Source organism: Chanos chanos, chromosome 1 (genome assembly GCF_902362185.1).
Source record: "Chanos chanos chromosome 1, fChaCha1.1, whole genome shotgun sequence".
NCBI lineage: Eukaryota > Metazoa > Chordata > Actinopteri > Gonorynchiformes > Chanidae > Chanos > Chanos chanos.
The window spans coordinates 20,563,667-20,587,596 of NC_044495.1; the positions used below are offsets into that span (position 1 = coordinate 20,563,667).

Here is a 23,930-nt window from a genome sequence, read left to right on the forward strand (position 1 = left end):
GTGGTATATGAGTCAGTACCTGACAAACAAAAAAGCATGGAAAGGTTGTCCATAACCAAAAGCACCAGATAACTACTGCGCCAGCAGAGCAGACCAGGAACAAGGAGTCTGAGCCCTGCTGATGCGTAGTGTATGCAGATATCTGTTCCAAGACTGCTCAGACACACCCTATTCAGTAAATCAGGGACATTTTCTGAAGGAGGCTGTTGGATAAAAATTAAATACTACATATACTACAAAAAAAAAACCTGATAGTCTATCCTCACACCTTCAGGCTGTAATACTGAATGAGCTCTGCCCTCTTCCCAACCAGGCTGTTACTTACAGTTATGACCATATTACTGATAACCTAGCACCAGATTGATGAATCTCGTTATGGATCTCCCAAATTTCCCTGCCTGGGGATCAATAAAGTGTTATCTTATAGTACTGTTTTTTTTTTTTTGTTTTTTTTTTACAGTGAAGGGAGGTTTTCTGCATTGGAAATTCAAACAGATTCAGTGAATTTGAGCTCTCCTGCAAGTATGTTACATCACCTGGTACACCTGGGGCCCTAAGTACAAAAAGATGGAGTATAGAATGTGTACTTAAGAGAATATATAACTGGCCATTTCACATTGGAATACAAAGCAGGGAGGAAAACCACTGACTTAGATCCAGTTCTTTCAGATATGAAACAAGAAACTAGACATGTGGCTCGGGAGCAGTTTAAACCATCATCTTGCCTTTGACCATCTTTAAAAAAGAAAGAAAGAAAAAAGGGGAGTGGGAGAAGGTAAGAAAGCACACACAAAAAAAATCTTCACACAACCAAACTATCACATTATGTACAATTACCTCTTGCATGTCTCTGTAAGGAGAAATAACCCTGTGGATTATTACATCTATCTACAGCATAGTTAAACTTCATGGTATAAAAATATATTACAAATCTCCAAGAATATTTACAAAAACAGCTGCTATATAAATGAATCTACAAGACTTCTGCTAGCTCATCATTACAACTGAGCACAAAGGGAAAAAAAACATTCGTTTCCAATCCAGCTGTAATACCAGAAACATGTAAAAGACTCTTCATTGACATACACTGTTCAAAAACTTCAGTCCCCAACAAAATTCATCATTTTCAAGGTTTATGGGAAGAAAACACATTATAATTTTGGATGACTTCAGGCATGAAGGAGAGAAGAACAAGTGGGGAAAAAGATCTCTCCTGTCTGTTCAGTTCTCTCTTATCCACTTCATTCTGGATGTGCCAGCAGCTGGAGAGACAAACCTCCTCACTTCTAGAAAAACATCCTGAAAAGAGAACAGCAATACTGTTACACGCACATGCACTCTGCACAAGTTTCATATCAATTTAACAGCTCCCCTCCATCACAGCTGAAATTCCTTGTTAATTCATAGAGCTGATCAGGTTAAAAACAGAGGGCTCTGACTTGCCTTCGGATAGAGTAAGACTGTCATCATGGGCTGGTGGTTGTTACAGCTATTTGCTCAAAAAATACAGCATGTTAACTGATTTCACTAATTACCTGACCTCTGATATTAAAGGGGGGGAGACACAAATGGTGAATTCATGGGATGTAGCACATGGTTGTATGACAGTGGAGTCTGATATCAGTAAACAAGACTGAGATGCACTTACATATTTTCACTCCTTTTCTTGTTCCTTACACACAAAAGTCTCAACCAGGAAAGCTAATGCTATTGTTTTATAGTTCAAGGAACGATTATGGATAGTGCGTCTGTGGACAAGCTGGGCTCGGGTACACTGAGTGCTATGTGGAGGCTGGGGGAGTTACATGTTGTGATTAAAATGCATGGATACATGTTTCCTTCCACACTGACCAACATACTACACATGCCGAACATTCCTCCATACTAAAGGTCATTCTAAGAGTCTGCATAAATATCATCCTTAAACTCCTTTCAAAACAAAGCATTCATGCAAATTATAGCTTCATACAAAGCATGCGAATTATAGCTTCATAAAAAAACAAACAACGTTGTTCTAGATGTAAAGACTCATAATTCAATTCCTTGCAAGGAAAACTCAAATTTAAAGCACCCTCAACATTTCATGAGAGCAAAGTGTTGTTGATGTAATGTTACAGGCTGTTCCTGTGGTGTGCAGTGACTGGCACCATCTGCTGGAGAAGAGGAAGTGTGAGCTGTCACTATGGAGGCTACAACACACCTACAGCTCAATATGACCATAATGTTCAATTTCAAAATACATAAATGAACTCACTCAAAAGAGAAAACAAATGTTTGGAGGCGGAGAAAAGGAATACAGAAAGAGAGAAGAACAATGAAAAGAAGAAAACACAGGGAGGACTTCAGCTAGGTCAGGGAAGGAAGCAGCTGATGATTTGGTCAGTTTCTGAGCCACCACTGTGTCACATGCAGGGAAACGTGTAGGTTAGACTCTAAGGTCTCTATGAGTTGTGACATGACCATGCCCACTGGCCTCCACTTCAATCTCTAACAGCCATTAGCAGAGTGCAGAGCAGGGCTGTCTAGCCCTGATATCCTGACTCAGTCCCGTCTGTACACACGGGCCTTGACCTTTAGCTCAGTGGCCAGCTCACCGGTAGATGTTGGGGTCCAGTAACACGGCCGTGTCCTGAGGCAGCTGAGAGAGGTGCACCACTTTAGTCTTCATCTGTGGTCGATCACTCTCACTCACCCAGGCGTCCGGAAGTCTGAGAAAGAGAGAGAAGGGGGGGGGGGGCGTGTTTAGATTCCACAGTGGTGTCTGTCATATAAAAATGAATACTTACATAAGTTTTGAATGAGAAGCAGAACTCCAGAACTTCGCTGCGACAGAACAATTTTCATATGCTAGGCACATGTATGCACAAACGATGCATCATTTCTGAAATGTTTTGCTCGTGTTCACCCCCACGACTCCTGTCTTCTCCCCACATGAATCCAACTGGGAAATTAGATTTATTCTCGTAAATCTCTCTCGTTTTTTTAATTCCTCAAAGGAGTGTTGTTTAGCTTTGGATTGTTTTTGCGACCTAGAAATCTCAGTTTTAAACTGGGTCTCTTGGGAGGACGAGTCTTCTGCGACATTGCCGAGCCAGACGGCGTTCCTCTCGCGAAGATTGATGGTTGCCTAAGAATAGCAAATCCCAAGAGGGGAAAATTCCTTAACAGAAGCTGCCATCAAAACATCAAAATATACAGGACCAGTCTGAGTGGAGTCTCCTTACCACCTCTATAAAAGTCCATAAAGACAGTATGTTGGTTCTTCAGAGTTATGCCCGTGCCATGGTTCAAACTATAAGGGGGCACGTGAGGTGAGACTGGAGTATGTATTTGTGGTTCGTAAAGTACTGACACTTCAGATGTGATTGAAATAGTCATTTCATCTCAAGTTACTCATCATAATTGCTTAAGTGTTCCCAAATGCTGTTCAAAAGAATGCATTTTGACTGGAAGAGAGTGTAGGTAAGAGAGAGATTTCCCTATAACTTGGTGAGACGCGATAAAATTTAGGAGAGAAAAACCCACGTATAATTTTCAACTTCCATTTATCCATTATTCCACTGGGGTGAGGACATTGTCTTCAAAGGAGACACAAGACAAAATTATAAAGACACAGGGAAGACGCATGCAGACGTAAGACAGTAGACAAGGTAGGGAACAGGAGCAAGTAAAAATGTAAGGATCTAAATCCAGAGTATGGAATGATTTGGAATCATGGAACGACCAAGTTCTAGATTCTTCTTTGAAGCTATTTACCTGTGCAAAGCACATTAACTAAAACATTTTCCCCAGATGTCTTGGGACATTTAAAAGCAGAACATTATTGGAAAAATGGGAACAGAGGTGGAACACGCTTGATTTCCGAGTGGAAAGAGAAGTAATGCATGACAGAAGCTTCCTGGTAATTTATAAATAAAAGAGTAGTGGTGAGTAATTCTTCAGAGATGTAAGGAGGGTAAACTGGGTGGGTGGTCTTCCATCAGTGGTATGGCACAAGTCAAATGAAAATGGGCAAAAGGCACCAGCTGTGATAACAGCACTAGAAGAGAACGTCCCAGTTTCTTCTGTCAGAAGTGGGGCTGCACGATTTGGACAAAAAAATCATATTGTGGTTAGACGGAAACATTTTGCGATTGTGATTTGAACTGCGATATGATAAACATCTAAGTTAGCATCTCATATTTTTACTTCGTTGCCAACTAAAATCAGATAAAGGCACAGAACTACACTATAAAAGGATATTTTGAAAAAATCATGTCAACTCAATAAAAACTTTAAAATAGCTCAACTACTCAAAGACAAAACGACACAAATTGTTTAGAACCTTTCAAAAAAGGATTTCTCACAGAGCGTCACGCTTGTAAAGTCACAAGCAACTGTTTGTTTTAGTTCAGGTCTGCTTTCGTTTGTCCTTTTTTTTCATACATAAATTCACCATAAAACTCTAAGTTGTCATGAAGTACGGGGTAATGCCGGACAGGGTGTCCAGAAAACTAATGAACAAGTTGGAGGCAAAGAACTTCATGTGAAGCAGGGTGGCAGTTTCACTAATTTAAAATGGTGATTAAACTTTTGACTGGATTTACAACTGAGATGTACAGATATGAGCTTGACACTTGCCAGACAATCAAACATGAGTATTTTCTGTTGTCACTTTACGTTATAGATATATTTTATTCAGTCGGAACTTTTTTTCGGTTTAGCAATCGCACGTCGACATATTGCGATTTCGATTTTAATTCGATTAATGGTGCAGCCCTTGTCAGGGGGGTTAAAAAAATAGCAGTAGGAGGATATTTAAGACAGCCATCTCAGGTGTTCTTCAGAATCAGTCTAGAAATTTACATTCTCATTGCCAAAAAAAAAAAAAAACATCAGCAAGAAGAGTTTAAAGGATCTGAAAAAGGGAAATTGAGACAATGCAATCTAGTTGTTAAGCATGCATATTTCACTCATGCTGACCTCCCCCATCTGCCGAACAGGTGAGTGTATTAGAAAAATGGCTCATCTGTTTCTTTTTTCAATAAGGTGAGAAGAACAGAAGTAGGAAGTGTAGAGCATGTTTGGGGCAGCCTGTAAGCCGAACCCTCCAGAGCTCCGCACACCCTAAGGTTAGAGTGACATTCAAAATGTTTTAGTTCAAGGGTGAGTGGTGAACAGAGAAATGCAATCTTATAGAAACTTATATGACCCAGATCATTAGACATGAGAGAATATTGTAATCTCATATGTGAAGTAGGACAAGCCCTGTACTGAGCCTGTCAGCGTACAGAAAAAAAAAGATTCTCGTGTAAAACATCAGAGCAGGCTGAAGTCTATGTATGCTGTTGTGAGAGAACCTATAGTATAACACTCAGGTTTTCTTTCAAAGCAATGCAACATCAACGTTACTAGGGAAAAAAATGCCGACATAAATTCAGTCTTCTCTGAACCAGAACCACCTCCAATTAGACAATTCAGCACGGAGAGAGAAAACTGGTAAAGGATGAATGAGGTGGGAAAAAAAAGACAATGGGAGACCAATACACGCTAGTACATGACACAGTGTGCAAGAGTAACAGAAGACTGTTAACCTGATAACCTGAGTGAGAGTGAGGGAAAAAGGGTAATGAAAGTTGAAGAGAGGGGAGGGGAAAACACAGGATTATCAGCAACACGTCTTTTACTCTGCCATCACAACTGTACACTGAGAAGATAAAGAACTGCCTCAGGCAAAAACAAAACGACATGCCGAGAGAGTAAGGGGTGTGTGTGTGTGTGTAGAGAAAGAGTAAGCTCAGTCTTTTTCTGACTCAGCCTGCCCTGAGCTTCAGTGTGACTCCTGACTAAGCCTCCACTAAACCGCTGACATTTTCACAGACTCACATGTCCTCTGGCGTCCAATGGAGAAGCACCTTCACCTTCCCAGAATCCTCCTTCCGCCTGGCTATGACCTAACAGGTGAAGAAAACAGTTCAGATCCACCCAGTCAGTTCAACTGCAGACAGCTTGAAACATGTACAACTTGACTGACAAACATTTGGTGTATAAAGGCTCTATTTTGAATTTGCTTCATACATACTATTTTCCAGAATATTTTACTCTTTTTTTTTTTATTAGACAAGTTTTTCATCAATTTAATTAATGTTTCAACATATTATACAGCTTGATTCTACTGTTGGACGACATGCAGTATACAATCACCGACTGCACTCACTATTTTTAAAATAACTGACATTAATTCTTAGACCCCTTCCATTCTTCTACTCTCAGAAGGTTGTAAGTGTACAGCTTGTGTATCTGTGCTGAAGGGCATGAGAGAGCACGTTTTTTGAAGCGGCTCCAGACTGTGTTTTTGGCGGTGTTTAGCGAGGGGGGGGGGGGGCTGAACACTGGCATGCATGGTGAGGGGGGGGGGCACCTAATGACAGGTGTCTTGTTAGTGTTGTCTTAATATAAGCTCTGGTCAGTTCTATAATTGAGAGAAGCCTGCTGAACACACACAGCTAATAGGTGTTTAGCTGTCCAGCTGTGAGGGATTGTTGAGAATATGATGTGATTAAAGAAGCTATTCTTTGTGATACTGAGTGTGCAGCAGATTTAGGATAACAACACTGTAGGTATAACATGAGAGGGGTGATTATCAAATGAGGTTACAAAAAGACGCTTCTCTAGACGGAGAATTTGAGTTCGGAAAAGCATATAATTTAGAAATTGCAATGTTCAGATCACTAGAAAGTAAAGTCTTACCCTATTGGTCTAAAATTGAAAAGACTGATGACAATATTTATCTTCAAGTCCTTTCTGACCAAAAATGTGGTGACTGTACTCGTGTTTTATGTTATGAAGTGTTTAAGGCTAGGTTCACACTGTCAGTCCAAATCCGATTTTTGGCATGTCCGATCAGAATCTGATCTTCCTGACTGACTCTTTGCATTATATATTGCAAGTGATCAGATCCGATCTGTGTGTCCAGGTGGCAATCCTCATTTTCGGTTTTATCCTCGTTGGTTGCTATAGTAATGACACTGCGCCGAGAAGTAAAAGTAGTTGACACAAATGAACCAAAATGGAGGGTAATGGAATGGGTTTGCTTATTTACAACATGGCAATGTGGAGCCGCGGCACAAGTTTTATAAAAATAATGAGAAAGCGTCAGAGATGGAGGAGGTGCCGCTTTATTTCGTGCAACCGTCACCGCCGGCATCACTGTCCAAAAACCTACAACTGCTCATCAGTGGCTCCCTCCGCCACCAAACTAGCATGCTTCCTGTACGTGTGATGCACACGAGAACTTTACGTGGTGTCAGAAGTCACAAACGCAAAAAAACCCCCACCTGAAATCCAACAAGAGCAGTCAGACCTAAACGGATTTGCAAAAATGCGATTTGAATGTGGTTTGAAGTGGATTTGTAAAAATGGGATCTCATGTGATTTTTGGCTGTTCAGACTTGCTACATATGATCGGATTCAAATCGGATATGCACATAAATTGGATTTAGACCGACAGTGTGAACTCTGCCTAAGGCCTTCATCTCAAATCACAGTTCCTGTACAGCAGTGCCACCTAGTGGCCGAACAGGGAAATGCAATCTCACCGTACTGTGGAAGACCACGCTGTGGCCTTTGCCCTGACTCTCAATGTGGGTTGCCAAATTAAGACAGATGGCACGGTGGCGGATGGCATCCATGGTCTGGGCGTCAAAAAAGTCATGTGGACGTGCTGTAGGGGGGGAGGAAGATAAATAGGTATGAGAGAGGAGGAGTGTGAAACCCAAATATGAGATAAATACGTGCGAGAAGAACGGAGTGAGACAGAAGAAGTGATCAAGTTAAAGGGATGGGGAATGGAGTGACAGAAGAGAAGTAGAAAAGAGGGAGAAACATAGAACAAGAAAGGAGAGATGAAGTATCATCTGACGGCAAGAGAAGTTTGAGACAGGGCTCATCCCTGTTTGCAAATAATGAGTGCTATGACAAAAAGGAAACCAAACTCTTCTATTAAAAAACTGTTTACAATAAACGCTTATTTGTGAAGAACCGTCTTTATACAGGACCCTTTGGGTCTACTTTCAAACCACTTATGAGCAAGTAGGAAAAAGAATTGTACACGGTTTTCAGCAATGATACGTTCACTTGTGACCCAACAGCAGTTGCTGCCGTTCATTCCGTAAACCATGACCAAGAAGCTGGAACTGGAATGTGACGTGATACAAGATTTTAGCACTGACTTTTGGGTGTATATATGGTGCAGGTACGTACGTAAGGACCTTCGACGTTTGATCCTCTGTTTCCGTTTCTTGTTGAGGCCTGCCTTGGATGGAGACTCCTCCTTTAGTCTGGCCTGACTGGACATCTTACTGGAGTTCTGCTGACTGAAATGGGTCGGTACGTGGCGTGCCAGCCCACCCTGGGAAGCAAAGGTGGCATTGCAGCCACCCACCACACACTGCAATGGGGAGAGAGGGAGATTTGTGAACGGACCGTTTAAAAAAACAACATGGTAAGTGTTCACTCCCTCACTCTCACTCATTATCTAAGCCGCTTATCCTAATTAGGGTCGCGGGGGGAGCTGGAGCCTATCACAGCGCTCATAGGGTGAAAGGCGGGGAAACACCCTGGACAGGTTGCCAGTCCATCGCAGTGGTAAGTGTTCATAAAAATTCAATGGAATGAAATTAAATAAACTTTAAAGGTTCATACAAGTTTAAAATAATGACTTGAAAAGACAACCCCTTACAGCAGCTATAGTGTTTGCAGGATTGTGTGTGCATATCTAAGACTGTACTGGGGTATTACCTTGAAGGGTTTGTCTCCACTGTGTGATAGCATGTGTCTCTGTAGCCAACTCTGACTGGTGGAGGGCGTGTTATACACTTTACAGCCCTTCCATAGACAAACAAACACCTGTACACACACACAAAGTCAGACATATCAGAGGAGAAAGAATGACACATCAGTGCATACACAAACTCACACGCAATGAAATAAAAACACAGACTCTACTTGACAGCATCATTACTGAATTGATAACTGGAGAGATTCATTTTGACCACGGCAATTTAAAGTACTCAGTGCACCATTAACAGCTGAGCTCTCTGACAAAAAGTCATGCTGACAATTTATGCAACCTCTTTCAAAATCAGTTATTATGTATTCCTGTTTTTAACTGAAACACTGAACAGGAGATAGTGGTAATAAAAAACATTAAAAAAATAAATACAGGGAATTGTGATATATCCACTCTACAGACACAGAGGGTAGTGCAGTGAGACTGACTGACTCACCCCCCCTCTCTGCCCATCTACGTGGACCCCGCGGATGTGTTCTGCCAGGTCTGGGCTGGTGCTGAAGATCTGGTGACACTGGTCCCAGCAGCACGCATATGAGGAGGCCTTAGCCGAAGAGGAGGACGCTCCTCCCTGTCCATTCATCATGGCAGGTGTGGAACGGCCACTGGACGCAGCACTCTCCATGTCCATCAGAGTGCTGTTAATACTGCAAGCCACAACAACATACTATTGACAACTCAGTATCAAAATAAATCAGAGAGAGAGAGAGAACCGAGTGTTCTATGTACAGAATAAGTGAAGGTCCATCAAATATTTTTGCTTGCTTGAAGGGTTTGTCTTCTGAACAAAACAGCGGTGCTATCTAAACCCAATAACTTTTTATGCATTGCTGCTCTGAGCACTATGGAAAATCTCTCTGCTGGTATTCAGCTATCCATGGCACAGACATGCCAATACAGCTGCAGATATTTGATTCATTGAAGTTAAACAGCTTAAAAAGTCAGGGACACTCCTATACCTGCTCAAAAGCTTCAGCTACACACACAGACAAGTTTGAGGGAGAGGGGCAACTGGCTATACCACACTGTTCCAGGACCTGCCATCTGTTGCTCCCTTTTCAAAATCAGCTGCCAGTGTGTCACAGTGAAGGGCTATGTGTGTGTGTGTACATACGTATGTGTGTGTACACTCACTGAGCACTTTATTAGGAACACTATACTAATACTGGGTAGGACCTCCCTTTGCTCTCAAAACAGCCTCAATTCTTCATGGCATGGATTCCACAAGATGTTGGAAACATTCCTTTGAGATTCTGGTCCATGCTCACATGACTGCATCACACAATTTCCATAGATTTGTCAGCTGCACATTCATGCTGCGAATCTCCTGTTCTACCACATCCCAAAGGTGTTGTACTGGATTCAGATCCGGTGACACTGAAGAGCACTGAACTCATTGCCATGTTCATGAAACCAGTTTGAGACCATTTTTGCTTTGTGACATGGTGCACGAGCATGCTGGAAGTAACCATAAGAGGTTAGGTAAATTGTGGCCATGGAAAGATGCACATCATCAGCAACAACAATCAAATAGGGTGTAGCATTCAAGATTGATTGGTAAAAATGGGCCAAAAGTGTGCCAAAAAAACCATTCCCCACACTATTACACCACCAGCACCGGCCTGGACTGTTGACACAAGGCAAGTTGGGTCCATGGATTCATGTTGTTGGTGCCAAATTCTGACCCTACCATCTGTGTGCCTCAGCAGAAATCAAGATTCATCAGACCAAGCTATGTTTTTCCAGTCTTCAGTGTCTAGTCTTGGTGAGCCTATGCCCACTGCAGCCTCAGCTCTCTGTTCTTGGCAGACAGAAGTGGAACTGGAGGCCATCTTCTGCTGTTGCAGCCCATCCGGCTCAAAGTTCAAAGTTCAATGCAAAGTGCATTCTGATACTCATTTCTGCTCACCACAATTGTAGAGTGGTTACCCGAGTTACCGTAGCCTTTCTGTCGGCTCAAACCAGTCTGGCTATATTCTGTTGACCTCTCTCATCAAAAAGGCGTTTCCGTCCCCAGAACTGCCACTCACTGGATGTTTTTTGTTTTTCGCACCATTCTGAGTAAACTCTAGAGACTGTTTTGCATGAAAATCCCAGGAGATCAGCAGTTACAGAAATATTCAAGCCAGCTCGTCTGGCTCCAACAATCATGCCACAGCCGAAATCACTGAGATCACATTTTTCTCCATGCTGATAGTTGATGCGAACATGACCCATATATCCATGATTTTATGCATTGCACTGCTGTCACATGATTGGCTGATTAGATAATTGCATGAATAAGCAGGTGTAGAGGTGTTCCTAATAAAGTGCTCAGTGAGTGTATGTATGGGTATAAGAGTGCCAGGTAACTGATCAACCGAGGCATTAAGGCCTGTCTCAGGCTGCTCGTCCACACAGATGCTGCTGTGCTAACATAGAGACTCCACAGAAGGCCCCAACCAGCCACCGTCATTGTCCCTCCCAACACACCACTCTCAAAAGTGAACAGATGTGATACTGAATCAACTCTGGCGAGACATCTTGTACCCATCTCCCTTCTCCCAGTTTACAATGCCCAGTTACCTATTTTCTCAAAGCTCTCCACCTTGCACAGCAGATGACTTGAAGCTAGTACACCTTTCCTCTATCAAAGCTAAAGGCACTCTGTTCCACACCCTGAGTTACAGAGAATCAGGGTTAGAGTGAAGCACTGACAGGTGCTCCAGACACTACACCACGTGGGTGCTTTACCGAGTGACCCCTGTGACCACTCAAACAGCCAAAAGACACTGACTGCATGTCAACACTATAAAACAGGGTCTTAACCTGGCAAACTCCTTTATAACCCCTCTGTCTGATCTGTTAGAGCAGTAGTGTTTACCAGGACAACTAGAAAGGGAAAAGGACTTAGAAGTACCATAGACAAGAGAACACATGCTCCCTCACAGGAGCAAGATGTTTATGTCAACAGAACTTAGAAGACATTTGAGATAAAGACATGTAAGACTGTGAGGGGTATGTTATAGGTGTGAAACAGGTAGTCTGCTCGATATCTGATCCTGTCTGTGTTATAGTGCTTAAGCAGAGGACAGGATGTTCCTAGCTATCATTAGAGAGTAGAAACATGCAACCTTCCAAACTCCCCCCCCCCCCCCCCCCCCCCCCCCCCCAAAAAAAAAAACCAACACTTCAGCTCAGACAAATTAGGACCATGCCATTTTCTGGGTACTTTTAAATGAGCTGCTCATATCTCTACCTAGCTTTCTCGCTCTGTCTCTCTCGCATGCGAAACAAAGTGCCTGACAGAGAAAGTAGGGGTAGGTCCAAGGTCAGAGCAGCAGCACATGTAGGTTGTGAGGTTGGGTAACAGATGTTGCTCAGTTGTTGGTGGAAACAGGTCTGCATAGCATTACTCAGGTTACTCAGAACAGGATAAACAGAGTACACTGAAAGTACAGCAGGGGAGGAGATCAGAGCCATGTTCTGGGGTCAGTCAATATAAGCTAACAAATGAAATAACTGCTTACTGCACACTGCTGAAGGCAAAAAATAATGGAGTGTGAAAGTTTTGGAACTCAAGCATAACAGGTGAAAAAAAGATCATTTAAATCTACCACATGTAGTTAAATACTTCTGTTTAGTAACTCTCATTCAATAAAAAGCTTCTCATAGCTTTATCATGAGCTTCAGTGTTCTACTGACAGACTCATCGCGTTGCTGATTGCTAGAGACTGGGTTCCAGTGTCTAAGAAGACCATTCCTAACACGCCACAAGCTGCTGGACTGAACCAAGCCTAAGGGCTAGACAGCACAAAGTCTGAACAACACTTACATTCAGTCAGACCAGCTGCCAAAACAGCACTGCCCAAGACCCCTTTTCTCATTTAAAAAGCCCCCTCCCAACGCAGGCACACAAAGCCAGCACAAGGAGCAGGGATCTCCTTGTCTAACTGATACACACACACTCACACACCCCTGCTCCCAGCCCTGGGCAGACCTGTTGCATCGTGTTCATTGTAAATCTCCTGCTGTGTGTCAGACCTCAGTAGGGTTACTGAACAGCTTACTGAACAGTCCATAGGGAGTACATGAAGACAGGGCATACGTGGAATTAAATTACCCTCAAGGCAAAGACAAATACACACAAAAATTAACATATCCAGCGCCAGTGTAGACCAAGATGGAGAATATTTTGAGGTTAAATCTTATAAAGTAAAATAATGCACTAGTTTAACACAGAGAGACCACACGTCTAAAACGGGCACCTAGGCAAAAGCAAACATTAAGAGTATGTTATTTTAGTCACCTGTCTAACTTATAATACTCAAAAGCATTTTGCTAGCATTAACCTATTCAAGGGGTAAAAGTCTATGCTTTAAATTAGCTTCGACCCTTGAACGTATTTGTTTTCATACTAATATCTCAGAACACTACCATTACCACTGAACTCTCAAATGGTGCTGCTCTGTCGTGAAGGATAAGGATAACAGGATTATTAATGTTCAATATTTTAACAGCTGTATCTCAATATTGTTACACTGTGATCTACTAATCCTAATTAAGTAATGCACAACAAAATACTTTCTAGCACAATGAGATACTGAATTCAGTTTTATCTGATGTAATTACACACATTAGTACTTGCATGTGAAACAGTTTAAGGTTTCATCACTTAGCTAACGATTACATTTCATACCGTTGCACTAGACTGGTGGTTGCACGCATAAAGTCTTTAACCTTTGCAGAGACACGGTTCCTTGCTGTAAAAGAGTAGGCTACACGAGAACATTCGGCCAGATTCACGAGAACGGTCGAATCCTTTTAACTCGCGTTTTTTCGTGATGCTGCAAAAAACATCCAGCATACGAGTTTGAACACCTCTTTTCGCAGACCGTCTACAGCACAGATTACAATGTTTGTATTCATGTATATTCCTTAAAACACCTAATCAAAATGTTGTACATTATCTTTAAAGTGTGTGTGTGAGAGAGAGAATCCCAGTTATTGTTCTCCACTGAACACAACTGTACCTTTATGTCTTCTGGAGAGGGAGTCAAAAACTTGAACACTAACAACGTAGTCTCCTTATCAACTAATAGATAATCTCAACCATTACTACAATTTAACTACTCTTTGCTGATGCCAATGTTATAATGCATCAGTGATTAACTTTGTTGATGCCTACAGTGCACAACTGTTTGTCAACATAAAGTAATCTTTTAGCACAAACCTGTCCTCTGAGTCCATCCGACTAAGAGGTTCGCCATCGGAAGATGACATTTCTACACTGGTCCGTTTTTTGATGCCATTATCTGTTTTATCCGAGAAATCGTCACCTTTACTCTTTGAGCTCTTGCTTAGAGAGGACACGTTCTCTCTTTGTTCTTCTCTGAGCTCTGGCGTCCCGTCTCCTGGGAAGTCGCCACTATCTGGGCTTTTCTGTTCTGGGCTTTTTTCGGATTCAACGGGCTTCAAATCCATTTCATCTACTAGTCCATTGTCTTCTTTTGTTGCTTCGTCAGTGAATGGAGTTTCTTTGTCAACTTCGGGAATAGAGAGTGGTCTATTATCGTTCCCCACCGCTTCGTGTTCGCTGCTCACGTCCATCTTTACTGTCTCGCTATCACCCGGTTCCTGATCCGAGGCACGCAGGCCCTCTGTCTTTTCGTCGTTGTTTACGGTCTCTTTTTGGTTACAGCACACAGACGAATCTTGTTCGGGGCCATCAGTTGTAGAAGCAGCCATTCTGGTCGCGAAATGTCACTTAAGAGATTTCTCTCTAAGTTTGGACAGGATAATTGTTCTGGAGATGAGTTCTCTCTCTCCGCGTCCAGCTATAACTAGAGGTTGATCAGGGACGTTAGGGGAGGAGTCAGCTGTGACGCAGCCCCTCTTTGTGAATTCTTCCACGTGCTCCAACCACCTGCAGCATTTACGAAGTATTCCGCTAAAATTAATAAAAAGTGAAATTAATAATATGAGGTCCAAGTTACAGCTCGAATCGAATTCACGTATTCGGACACGGACGCATCAGTAACAAACAAACAAAAAAGACTGAAGGTTAAACAACATGGTAGAGTTTCTGAATAACTAAAAGGTACTGGTTGCACAGAAAGCTTGTTTGAACAAAGTTATCAAAACACTTGAACGGACTCCTAAATTTTTAAGAGTACATTTTGAAACCAGAGATCAGTCCTCCATACCGCACCTGTTAAACGAATGTGAAATGTTTCTACCTAGAAGAACCAAAAAAACCAAAACAAACAAAAAACCTGAGGGGAACATTGGTGAAAGAACCTGGACAAGGTTTACAGTCAAACGGTTTAGAAATAACAGGAGAGTTATAAGTAACGTAGGCGGTACTGGTAAACAGTCTAATGACGAGTGTATTGTACCTGCTACTGAGAAGTCATGATGTATTTTCCTTCATTTAAATCTCATTTAATTTTGCTGAGGAAACGACGTGTTTGTAACAAATCAGACAAAGTATATCATCAGCCGTGACACTCGACTTCTCACAACCACCCATTTTGGATAAAAGAGCGCACAATTAATTTTAATTCGGCATATTTCTTAAGAGGCCTGACGCAGACCTAGACACCATTCAAATAAAATTCGATTACTGACCTCGCAAGTTAAATGTATTTTTCGTTCGGCAAACGCTGCAATTAGCCAGCTTACACCAGCATATGATACTTTATCACACTTCTAGTTTCATCGCTATTTTATGTAATGCTGCACTGTACTATACTGTTACAGGTAGGCGTATAGATGCATTAAGTAAGCTTTTCAGAACGTTGGTCATTTATGGTCATTTTTAACATAGGTTTTTGGTAAGCATTCACTTTAACACTGGAGTGCCGTATACGGTCATGAGAAGCACCATATTTGGTTTGTCAGGAGGTTATCATCCCATTTTAAATAGACTAGCCTATATCGGGACGGACTTACGCTCACTTTTGTATTGGTCGTACGAATAAAATGATCCTCACGAGACAGCTAGTAGAAATACACTGGTTTGTGCGTAAGGACAGCAGTACTGTAGTTTACAGTTTAGGCTTGGGAAATCAGTGGGTGTGATGGGTTTCCTTAGCGCGCCGGGCGGCAGCTGCCAGTAGGTGGCTGCAGATAACCTTTGACGGTTCGAATGCGACTGCTGCACACACGAGACCTGGAAGTACTGCAGTTAGACACTTTCTGAAAAACACCGCAGTTCATTAACAAATTGCACAATCATTTCACAGACAGATCACAAAATGCATTCTACTTATGTAAGCGACATCAAAACACTATTCTGTTACTTGGCACAAATTCACTTCCAGTTACATATTTACTGCATCAGGTCATATTATTTTACTTCACCGATAGAAGAGCTCTTCTACCGTTTGACTGTCAATTAAGAACTCACTGTGTGAGTTAAATAATGAAAGAAGCAACCAGTTAATTCCTGTTAGCACTCACCTCACGGAACAGACATAGCGTATATATGCATACTATACATGGAATGAATTTGTGAATACAATTTAAATAAAATAAAAAATGTTGGAGTAACAGTGCAGTAAATAATATAATAATGATTTTGTAAACATCATTGGTAGTTTCTGTACTTACTGTAAACATTACAATCCTTTCCAAGACTTGTGATTCTCAAAAGTCTCACAGACATTTTGAGATAAACACTGACACCATTTGTTGGTTGCCAGCATCTTGTGAGTGCAGGGTGATAATGTTTTTTGTTCACTCTGTTCAACATATCTCCCTGCTGAGCTGTAACTGTGTTCTATATTGCCCTTCCAGAAGAAACTTGTTGGGCGCCATCCATTAAGTTTCCAATCCAAATGCTACTTTCTTGGCTGCAAAAGAAGCATAAACTGTGATATCTGCCTCTTGAAAAGCTTGTGCTCAATTTACTAAAGACTGAGGTCGGGCATTAGGCTCAGCAGGATAGAAGAGCTGTCAGCGTCCTTTCCTACTGTACATGTTAAACGAAACATGTTTGTAAGTTGCTCCAAACACAAAAATCTACTTAAAGAACAGATGTAAATCTAAAGGTTATGTGTTTTCAGTTTAGACCCAGAGAACAGACACTCAGTGGGGTTTTCCATATAGCTTGTGTCTCTGAACATACAAACTTAATTCAGCCATTGTAAGAGAGATGTAAGGGATCATTTTGCAAAGGAATGGGTTATAGAGGTCATTACGTAAGGACAAAGAAACATATCACTGAACACAACACAATTTCCAAATGAGCATCAGTTTTACAGTCCATAATTACAATTACATTGTAATTACAATTACAAATACTTAATATATATTACATAATTATAATTACTATACTTTACATTGCATTTAGTAGCCTCTTAAAATCATTCAAATATAAACATTTCACACCCTCTGTGACATTCAGTTGAAGAGCTGGACAGCACAGCACCTGATGACTACCAAAAATATCTCTGAAGACAATATCTGAGAGTATCTTTGTGGACTAAATAGTCCCATTAGTCATAGCTCTAAAGGGGTAACCATAGAAAGATTGTCTTGTCTGTCATATTTCAGGTTTACTTTCAGCAGGTGGTGCTATGTTCACACTTTCACAACTGTTGTCACATCTTGGATTATTTTCCGACTTCTAGATAAACCACCACAAACCAGTTTGAAAAACACCACACCTTCCCCTAAAATATTAAAGAGTGAGTCAACGAACACAACTTTGGACCTCTGGAGTGAGTGAGTGAATACAACTCCACTTCAATGACAGACTCCGTATTGGTCATTTAAGTGTTGCTGACAGAACCAGTAGGTAGGTCAAATGTCTTAAATGACTTACCAGGCATAGTTCCCAAAAAGTATGAAGTTATGTCTGGCAGACACCAACAAGAGAGTGTGTGAAGTACTTCTCCTTCACCAGAAAATTACTGGTTTTGTGCGTATGTCTGTGTATGCTCAAGCGTATGTGTTGAAGAGACATTTGCAGTGTGATAAAAGTGACACAACCCAACTTCATATAAGAACGTCAACATTTATTTCACATGATATAAAACAGATGAGATATGAACATTTGCATATTGACTCTAATAAGTAACCTCTTATAGTTTTATGCTCTGTTTATTTTATGGTGTACAGTATTTACACTATGGAACTTTACACTTTATACATTAATGTTAACACCAAAATCCTGCTTATTGCTCTTTTTTAATCTGTGCTATACTTCTAAGTCCAAAACCCTTAAAACAACCAAAACAAAAAAACAATCAAATCTACCAATACTCTTTTTTATACTCTTACTATCTTAAATTTATCTCCATAAAGCCATAAAAAAATAGAAAGCAATGACATAGGAACATTCATGTGTGTGTCAGAGACAGTGCAGCAGGTATTGCAGACTATCCAACATAAAGATAAGCAATGAAAAACTCAATGTAATACTCATGTGGCCAGTCTGTAACAGTGGCACCTTATTGAACTTTTTTTTAATACTTTCATTACATAATCAGATCGACCGGGCACAGTTCGGTTTAAAAACAAACAAGGACAACAACAAAAAAAAGGTACAGTGGTGTTACAGTGTAAAAGACATGAGCTAAAAACTGAATTGCTGAAAATATTAAATTGTTTAAATTTGCTTTGATTAATTTCAGCGTTGATCTAAACTAAAAAAGTCATGAAACTGAAGTACAACAAAATAAATGAAAAACAAGCAGTATGCATGTAACCCTGAATAGTTGGGAGTAATGTGAGCATGGCTTGAGTGTGTGTATGTGTGTTTGTGTGTGTGTGTGTTTCTCACCAGTGCCTGTACTGGTTCATCTACATATGGGGAGAGAGCAGGTGCTCCTATTTACAACTATACAGTTGGCTTCACAGCAGTATTGAGTTTATTGGCACCTCAAGCCTTCTACACAAGCCCATATTCAAACACAGAATAGAACTCTGTCATAATAATAATAATAATAATAACAATAATAATAATAATAATAATAATAATAATAATAATAGTGTACTTGAATTCTCAGTGTCATACAGAGAGTTGGCGCTGACCAGTTTTAGTGGTAGTACAGGTGAGCCAAGGTCTGGTGTTAGGAGCTGTCCTTCTGGCTGAGCAGGTTAGTAAGATCAGGAAGAGCAATATGAGGCACGGTCTCACTTCGACCTCTGAGGCTTCGTCGTTCATCACTCCTTATTGTTGTCACAGGCTGGGATGAACAACAGCAAAACAAAAAAACAAACAGATGCAACCATCACATTCAAAAAAAGCTGATGTTTACATTAACTCAGCATATTGTTCACTGAAGATAACTGTGCTGCTAAGGCTAGACCACTTAAAATAAAGAGAACAAGTACTGGAGTGGTGCCATAATGGGAGTGCTTTGAGAGTTCTTCACATAGGAACCACTGGCTGTCTCTCTCTGTATGGAAGGTGCAGCAGACACACCAGTCCCACTGATGCAGAGTGGAAGATGGATGGAATTGTAGAGGCGTCGTGTTAATTGCCTGTCTAATCAGGTGAGGTTTAGGGTTGCTCTGATTCCTTGAAGTTAATGAACTCTTGCCGGGAGAGTAATTACACCTTCATTTGGTAGCCTCATGAGTTTCTCTCAACACCCTAAATTCACGGACAGAGATATCTGTGTTTGTGACGTCTGTCGGCATCTTTACACACACACGGACAATATATTTGAAGGCTCTTACTCTTTGTTCTACACACACATGAAGTGCGAGCCGTCTGAAAGTTGAGGAGGAGAGGGAGGAGAGGGGGAGGCAGGTGGAGATGGCGGTGGAGTAGAGAGATTGTTCACTGCAAAAAACATCATTCCCAACCCAAGAAACAACACACACCCACGTGCACGCGCACGCGCACACACATACACACACACACACACGAAGGCAATCAAAACAAGCACTAACCAGAGTGAGTCAGATAAGAATACAGCACTCTCTGGGTTAACAAAGGAAAAGTACAATAACATCCATTTCAGAACTAGGAGAGACTCTTCACATGCTCATTTTACAGCAAGGCAAGGGATTAGATATTACTATGCACAGGCCATAGAGTTAAATGTAGCAAGCAGTCTGCTGGACTGGGATCTACAGTGGGTTTGTGTAGTTCATTCAGACAGTCGTCTTATCTCGTACCTGAAACTAATGTACTTTGTTTGGTCAGCTCACTTGCCAACTCATTTGAGAGGCTGACAATTTGTTCTGGGTCCTGCTTGTGTTCAGTGGTTTTGTCATCTTCATCATCCTCATAATCCTCTTCCTCAGTTCCCACTCTAACCAGCACTGCTGTCTGCAGGCTGAGACACATAACCAAAAGCTGTTAGTACATCATCACATACATGGACACAGACACAAACACACAGAAACACATACCTGTTCTCACAAAGCAGAGTCTTGATGTGGTCTATGGTATTTAGTCTATCAATATGCTCCTCATCTCTTTCCTCCTCCTGTTTCAGTTCCACTGGCTCTGGACAAGTGCCCTCTACTGCCCTAGAATCCACACTGCAGTCAGGACTCAATGCAACCTGGAGGGGAGAGAGAGTCAGAGAGAGAGTCAGACAGACAGGCGGGCAGACAGACTTAAGGTGATGCAGCTTTCAAATATTCTCTGCAAGTCAAGTTTTCATAGCTCTCTAGGGACAGCCACTGGATTGTCTGCACATGTATTTACTGTTGTCCACTGTGACAGGGAATAGAATGCCTGTTGTCTCTGTGCAGTCATATGTCCACCCCTGCACCCTGCCAGTGAAACACTCAATTTCCTCAATTTGTCTACAGGACACTGAGCCATATGCTGTATAACACAGACACTACACAACATACACATCTAAAAAGGCATGGGAAACTCATTAATCATTCTCAGTTAGAATTCCAGACTTCCATAGTAACTCGATGGCATGAAATTATTCCCATGGTAAGTGTGTCTGCAAATAAACAGTACACAAGTAAAAAGGCACTGACAGAGCATTAAGCACACAGACCCAAATGAAGAACAAGCAAAGCTATAACAGGAAGAGGATCTCAGTGCACTTTTAAAAAGATCCAAGGTTGAAAAGAACCATTCATTAACCCAGACTTGTGAAGATGAACCTCAGTTATTAGCACAGGTCAGTCTGTGCAGCTTATAGTATGTGTCCATGTGAGTCACAAATTCATATGCTAATACTAATTTGCTTATAATAAGGTGTTATTGATTTTAGGTAATGAAACATTTAGTTACTCATGTGTTGAAAAACCAAGTATAAATTACAGTAAGGCCTGCTTGAGTAGGTTTCTAGAATGTCAGTCCAATAATCATAACATATGAAAAGTTCAGAGATGGAAGAGGGCACACAGTTTACTTGCATGTGTGTGTGTGTGTGTTTCTTTACCTCCATGTCAAGGTTAGAGCGCTCCAGGGGCAGTCTTTCAGTATCCTTGTTTTCCCCAGCCATGGCTGGCTCAGTCACAAGCTCCATTTCCTGTGGTGACAGCACCACGTCCTGACTGTCTGGGGAGACCACTGAGCCCCTCTTACGTGTCTGAGGAACACAAACAAACACACACTAAATACACAGCCAAATGCCTTGTAAGGCTTGCTTTGTTTCTTCCTCTTTATTCCATCTTAAAATGTTATTTAAACCACTTCCAGCTGCATTGAGAGAGACAAAAAAAAAAACACCACAACAAAACCATAAACTTCTCTTTAACTTTTTAATTTGGTTTGAGAGACACATTTCCGTGTAAACTGAACGTTTCCTCTTGGCATCGCAGACGAGGGACAGGTCTTCCGGAGGGATTTGGGGATGTAGATGAGTCATTCTTTTAGTCTGAGTAGAACTTTCCAGAACATCTCCACTGCTGTGGCAACCCTGCTCTGAACATGACAAGCATCTGCAGCATGCCTGCTCAGATGAAGGACATGTCACAAGCGCTACTCAGGGACATGTTTTATTCATCCTGTGCATTCCCCGGCCTGCCTGATTGCAGAGGCTCCTCATATGAGACCAAACTCAGGCAGCTCACTCATGGTCTCGCATTCATAATAGCATCAGCCACAGCTCTAATAGTTTTTGCTTAGTTTTTGCTCAGAGAAAGCACAAACTAAATTTAAACTAACATTTTAAGGCAGAGTAATTTAGTTATTAAGACTGAGTTATAAGTCTGAGACTGAGTCTCTTGAAAGGTGCTGCACACTCTGAGAAGTCACTTTAAGATTATCAAACCACAATGGAGAGCAGAATCAGATTTTTAGTCCACAAATCAAATGTAAAGCACAGTTCTAAAACCAACTGCAATGCATTTAGCCAAATAAAACCAAATACAATGCAATGAACTGAACTTAAATGTGAGGCGACTTTGGAAGGTGTTTTCTGTGCTTGGCTCTTGTGTTATACCTGCAGGGTATAGTAGGGGTTGTCTTTGCTGAAAGAGTGACTGTGAGTGAGAGAGGTCTCAGAATTGGGATGGATATCTCTCCTGCGCTCACGCAGTGCCCCTTCTTGATGTCTCCTCATTCTCTCCATCTGCTCTTCCACACTCATTCTCACTCTCCCACCTTCAACTCCATATAAATGTTCCACTGCACTGTGGGGGCGGTCCTGCTGGAGATCCACAAGAGTGTGAGGATGTACACATAGAGAAGTACACAAACACATAAACGCATATACGCTTGCATGTACACTCACACTTACTGTTCTGGGATCAGGCCTCTTGCTCTTTCTCAAGGTGACGTAGGAGGCGATGGTGGAGGATTCTGGCATGGGTGACTTCGTCCTGGGAGACACAACTCCAACAGGGTGTGACACACCTGAAACCAGAAAAGAACAAAAAACAAAAAAAACAAAACAAAACAAAGCAAAAAAAAAAAAAAAAAACAACAACAAAAAACAGGAAACAGACAAACAAGCTCAACCACAGGGGGAAATAGTGTTTGTTCATGACGAGAAATTATACCTGCTTTACTTCACTTTTTTTTTTTTTTTTTTTAAAATCAGTGGGACTTCTGTGACACATCTTGAGTTGTACTGATGCATGACAGACACATACAGCAGATGTAGAAACTGTATGAGATAAATCTACACTGAAACCCACAGTAATTTTAGTCTGATTGTGGTTAAATGGCCGTGGGAGTGTACCTTTAGCGCTGGCCGGTTCTTTCTCTGTGTTCTGCTCTGATTTTTCCTCCCCATTGCTCTCATCCACTTCAGCCACGGTGGTCAGCTCAGGTTCACTCTTATACAGTCTGTAGTCTGGGCCCTGTAAGGTAAGAACACATTCAGTGCATATGTAGTCAGACACATCAATTCTCCAACAGATATGGAAAATTTTCTTAGAGAGCTTACATAGTGTTTCTAAAGCAATATTGATATCTAATTTTTTTAAAACTCTTTTTACAGCTGCAAGAGGTTGAAACAAGTCAAAATTCACAAGCACAGCAATCTGCTCTAGGAACAGCTTCACAAATGAGGATAGAGAACTGTGAACTTCAAAGGACATAAAAGGAGTAAAACTGAGGGTAAATCTTAAAGACAAACCGAAATGTGAAGCAATACTCAAACATAAACTTACAAACCTTAAGGACAACATGAAGAGTAACGAAAATTCAACATCTAAAAATCAGTCCTAACTTTCTGGGGGAGTCTTGCATTGCCATTGATAGGTGAGAGAATGCAGAACACAATGTCCAAGATGAAATGAAAAGAACTGGATGGGATGAACGTGATCAGAATGAATTGCACAGGCTCTTGACTTGAAGAGAGAGATGATGCTGATGATCAAGTGGAATGATACAGTTTTCAGAGGGTCAGAGGTCAGCATCTTACGGCATGAGTGCCATTCCTCTGGCCGGTCTTGCGTTCATCAGGGCGGTGTGGTGTGGGGCGAGCTGTGTGGGGTGTCGCACCACCCGGAGAGGGCAGGGGGGGCACGGGCATGTGATCTCCCCCATCATATGACTGTGGAAGAGGAGGCCGAGGAGGAAGAGAATCTACATCCTGAAGGTCACACAGATATTGAGTGACAGCTCTGTCTGTGGGAGCAACTGCCAATCATAGCTTAGATTTCCATATAAGGCCATGACTGTGCCACAGGCCAGTGAAGCGATGAACAATCAGAACTCCTCGTCATTTTACCAGTG

General features: G+C 41.5%; 2 protein-coding genes across 2 annotated transcripts in view; both read right to left on the minus strand.

Annotated features, from left to right (window-relative positions):
* Positions 1-907: 907 nt before the first annotated feature.
* Positions 908-14,604, minus strand: aebp2 (AE binding protein 2). Its single transcript, XM_030778860.1, has 8 exons — positions 14,043-14,604; positions 9,267-9,477; positions 8,779-8,886; positions 8,242-8,428; positions 7,578-7,702; positions 5,866-5,933; positions 2,595-2,708; positions 908-1,299 (listed from the first exon to the last, which is right to left on the minus strand). The coding sequence occupies exons 1-8, from the start codon at positions 14,555-14,557 to the stop codon at positions 1,287-1,289; spliced, it is 1,341 nt and encodes a 446-aa protein (XP_030634720.1). The 5' UTR covers positions 14,558-14,604; the 3' UTR covers positions 908-1,286.
* A 4,328-nt stretch (positions 14,605-18,932) lies between these two features.
* The window catches only part of plekha5 (pleckstrin homology domain containing, family A member 5), a 94,867-nt gene continuing 89,869 nt past the window's right edge, over positions 18,933-23,930 (minus strand). The window contains exons 22-30 of the mRNA XM_030770568.1: positions 23,617-23,787; positions 22,930-23,050; positions 22,486-22,601; positions 22,189-22,392; positions 21,184-21,333; positions 20,183-20,337; positions 19,979-20,106; positions 19,502-19,607; positions 18,933-19,005 (exon numbers count right to left, since the gene is read on the minus strand). Of these exons, the coding sequence (XP_030626428.1) occupies positions 19,510-19,607; positions 19,979-20,106; positions 20,183-20,337; positions 21,184-21,333; positions 22,189-22,392; positions 22,486-22,601; positions 22,930-23,050; positions 23,617-23,787 (1,143 nt within the window). The 3' untranslated portion in view covers positions 18,933-19,005; positions 19,502-19,509. The remainder of the gene's footprint in view (positions 19,006-19,501; positions 19,608-19,978; positions 20,107-20,182; positions 20,338-21,183; positions 21,334-22,188; positions 22,393-22,485; positions 22,602-22,929; positions 23,051-23,616; positions 23,788-23,930) is intronic.

Coding starts and splice junctions, on each gene's coding strand:
- aebp2 (XM_030778860.1), bottom strand. CDS start 14,557: ATGGCTGCTTCTACAACTGATGGCCCCGAACAAGATTCGTCTGTGTGC. Junction 8,887..9,266: donor TAGATGGGCAGAGAGGGGGG/GTGAGTCAGTCA, acceptor GTGTGTGTACAG/GTGTTTGTTTGTCTATGGAA. Junction 2,709..5,865: donor CATTGGACGCCAGAGGACAT/GTGAGTCTGTGA, acceptor TCTCTTTCTCAG/ACTTCCGGACGCCTGGGTGA.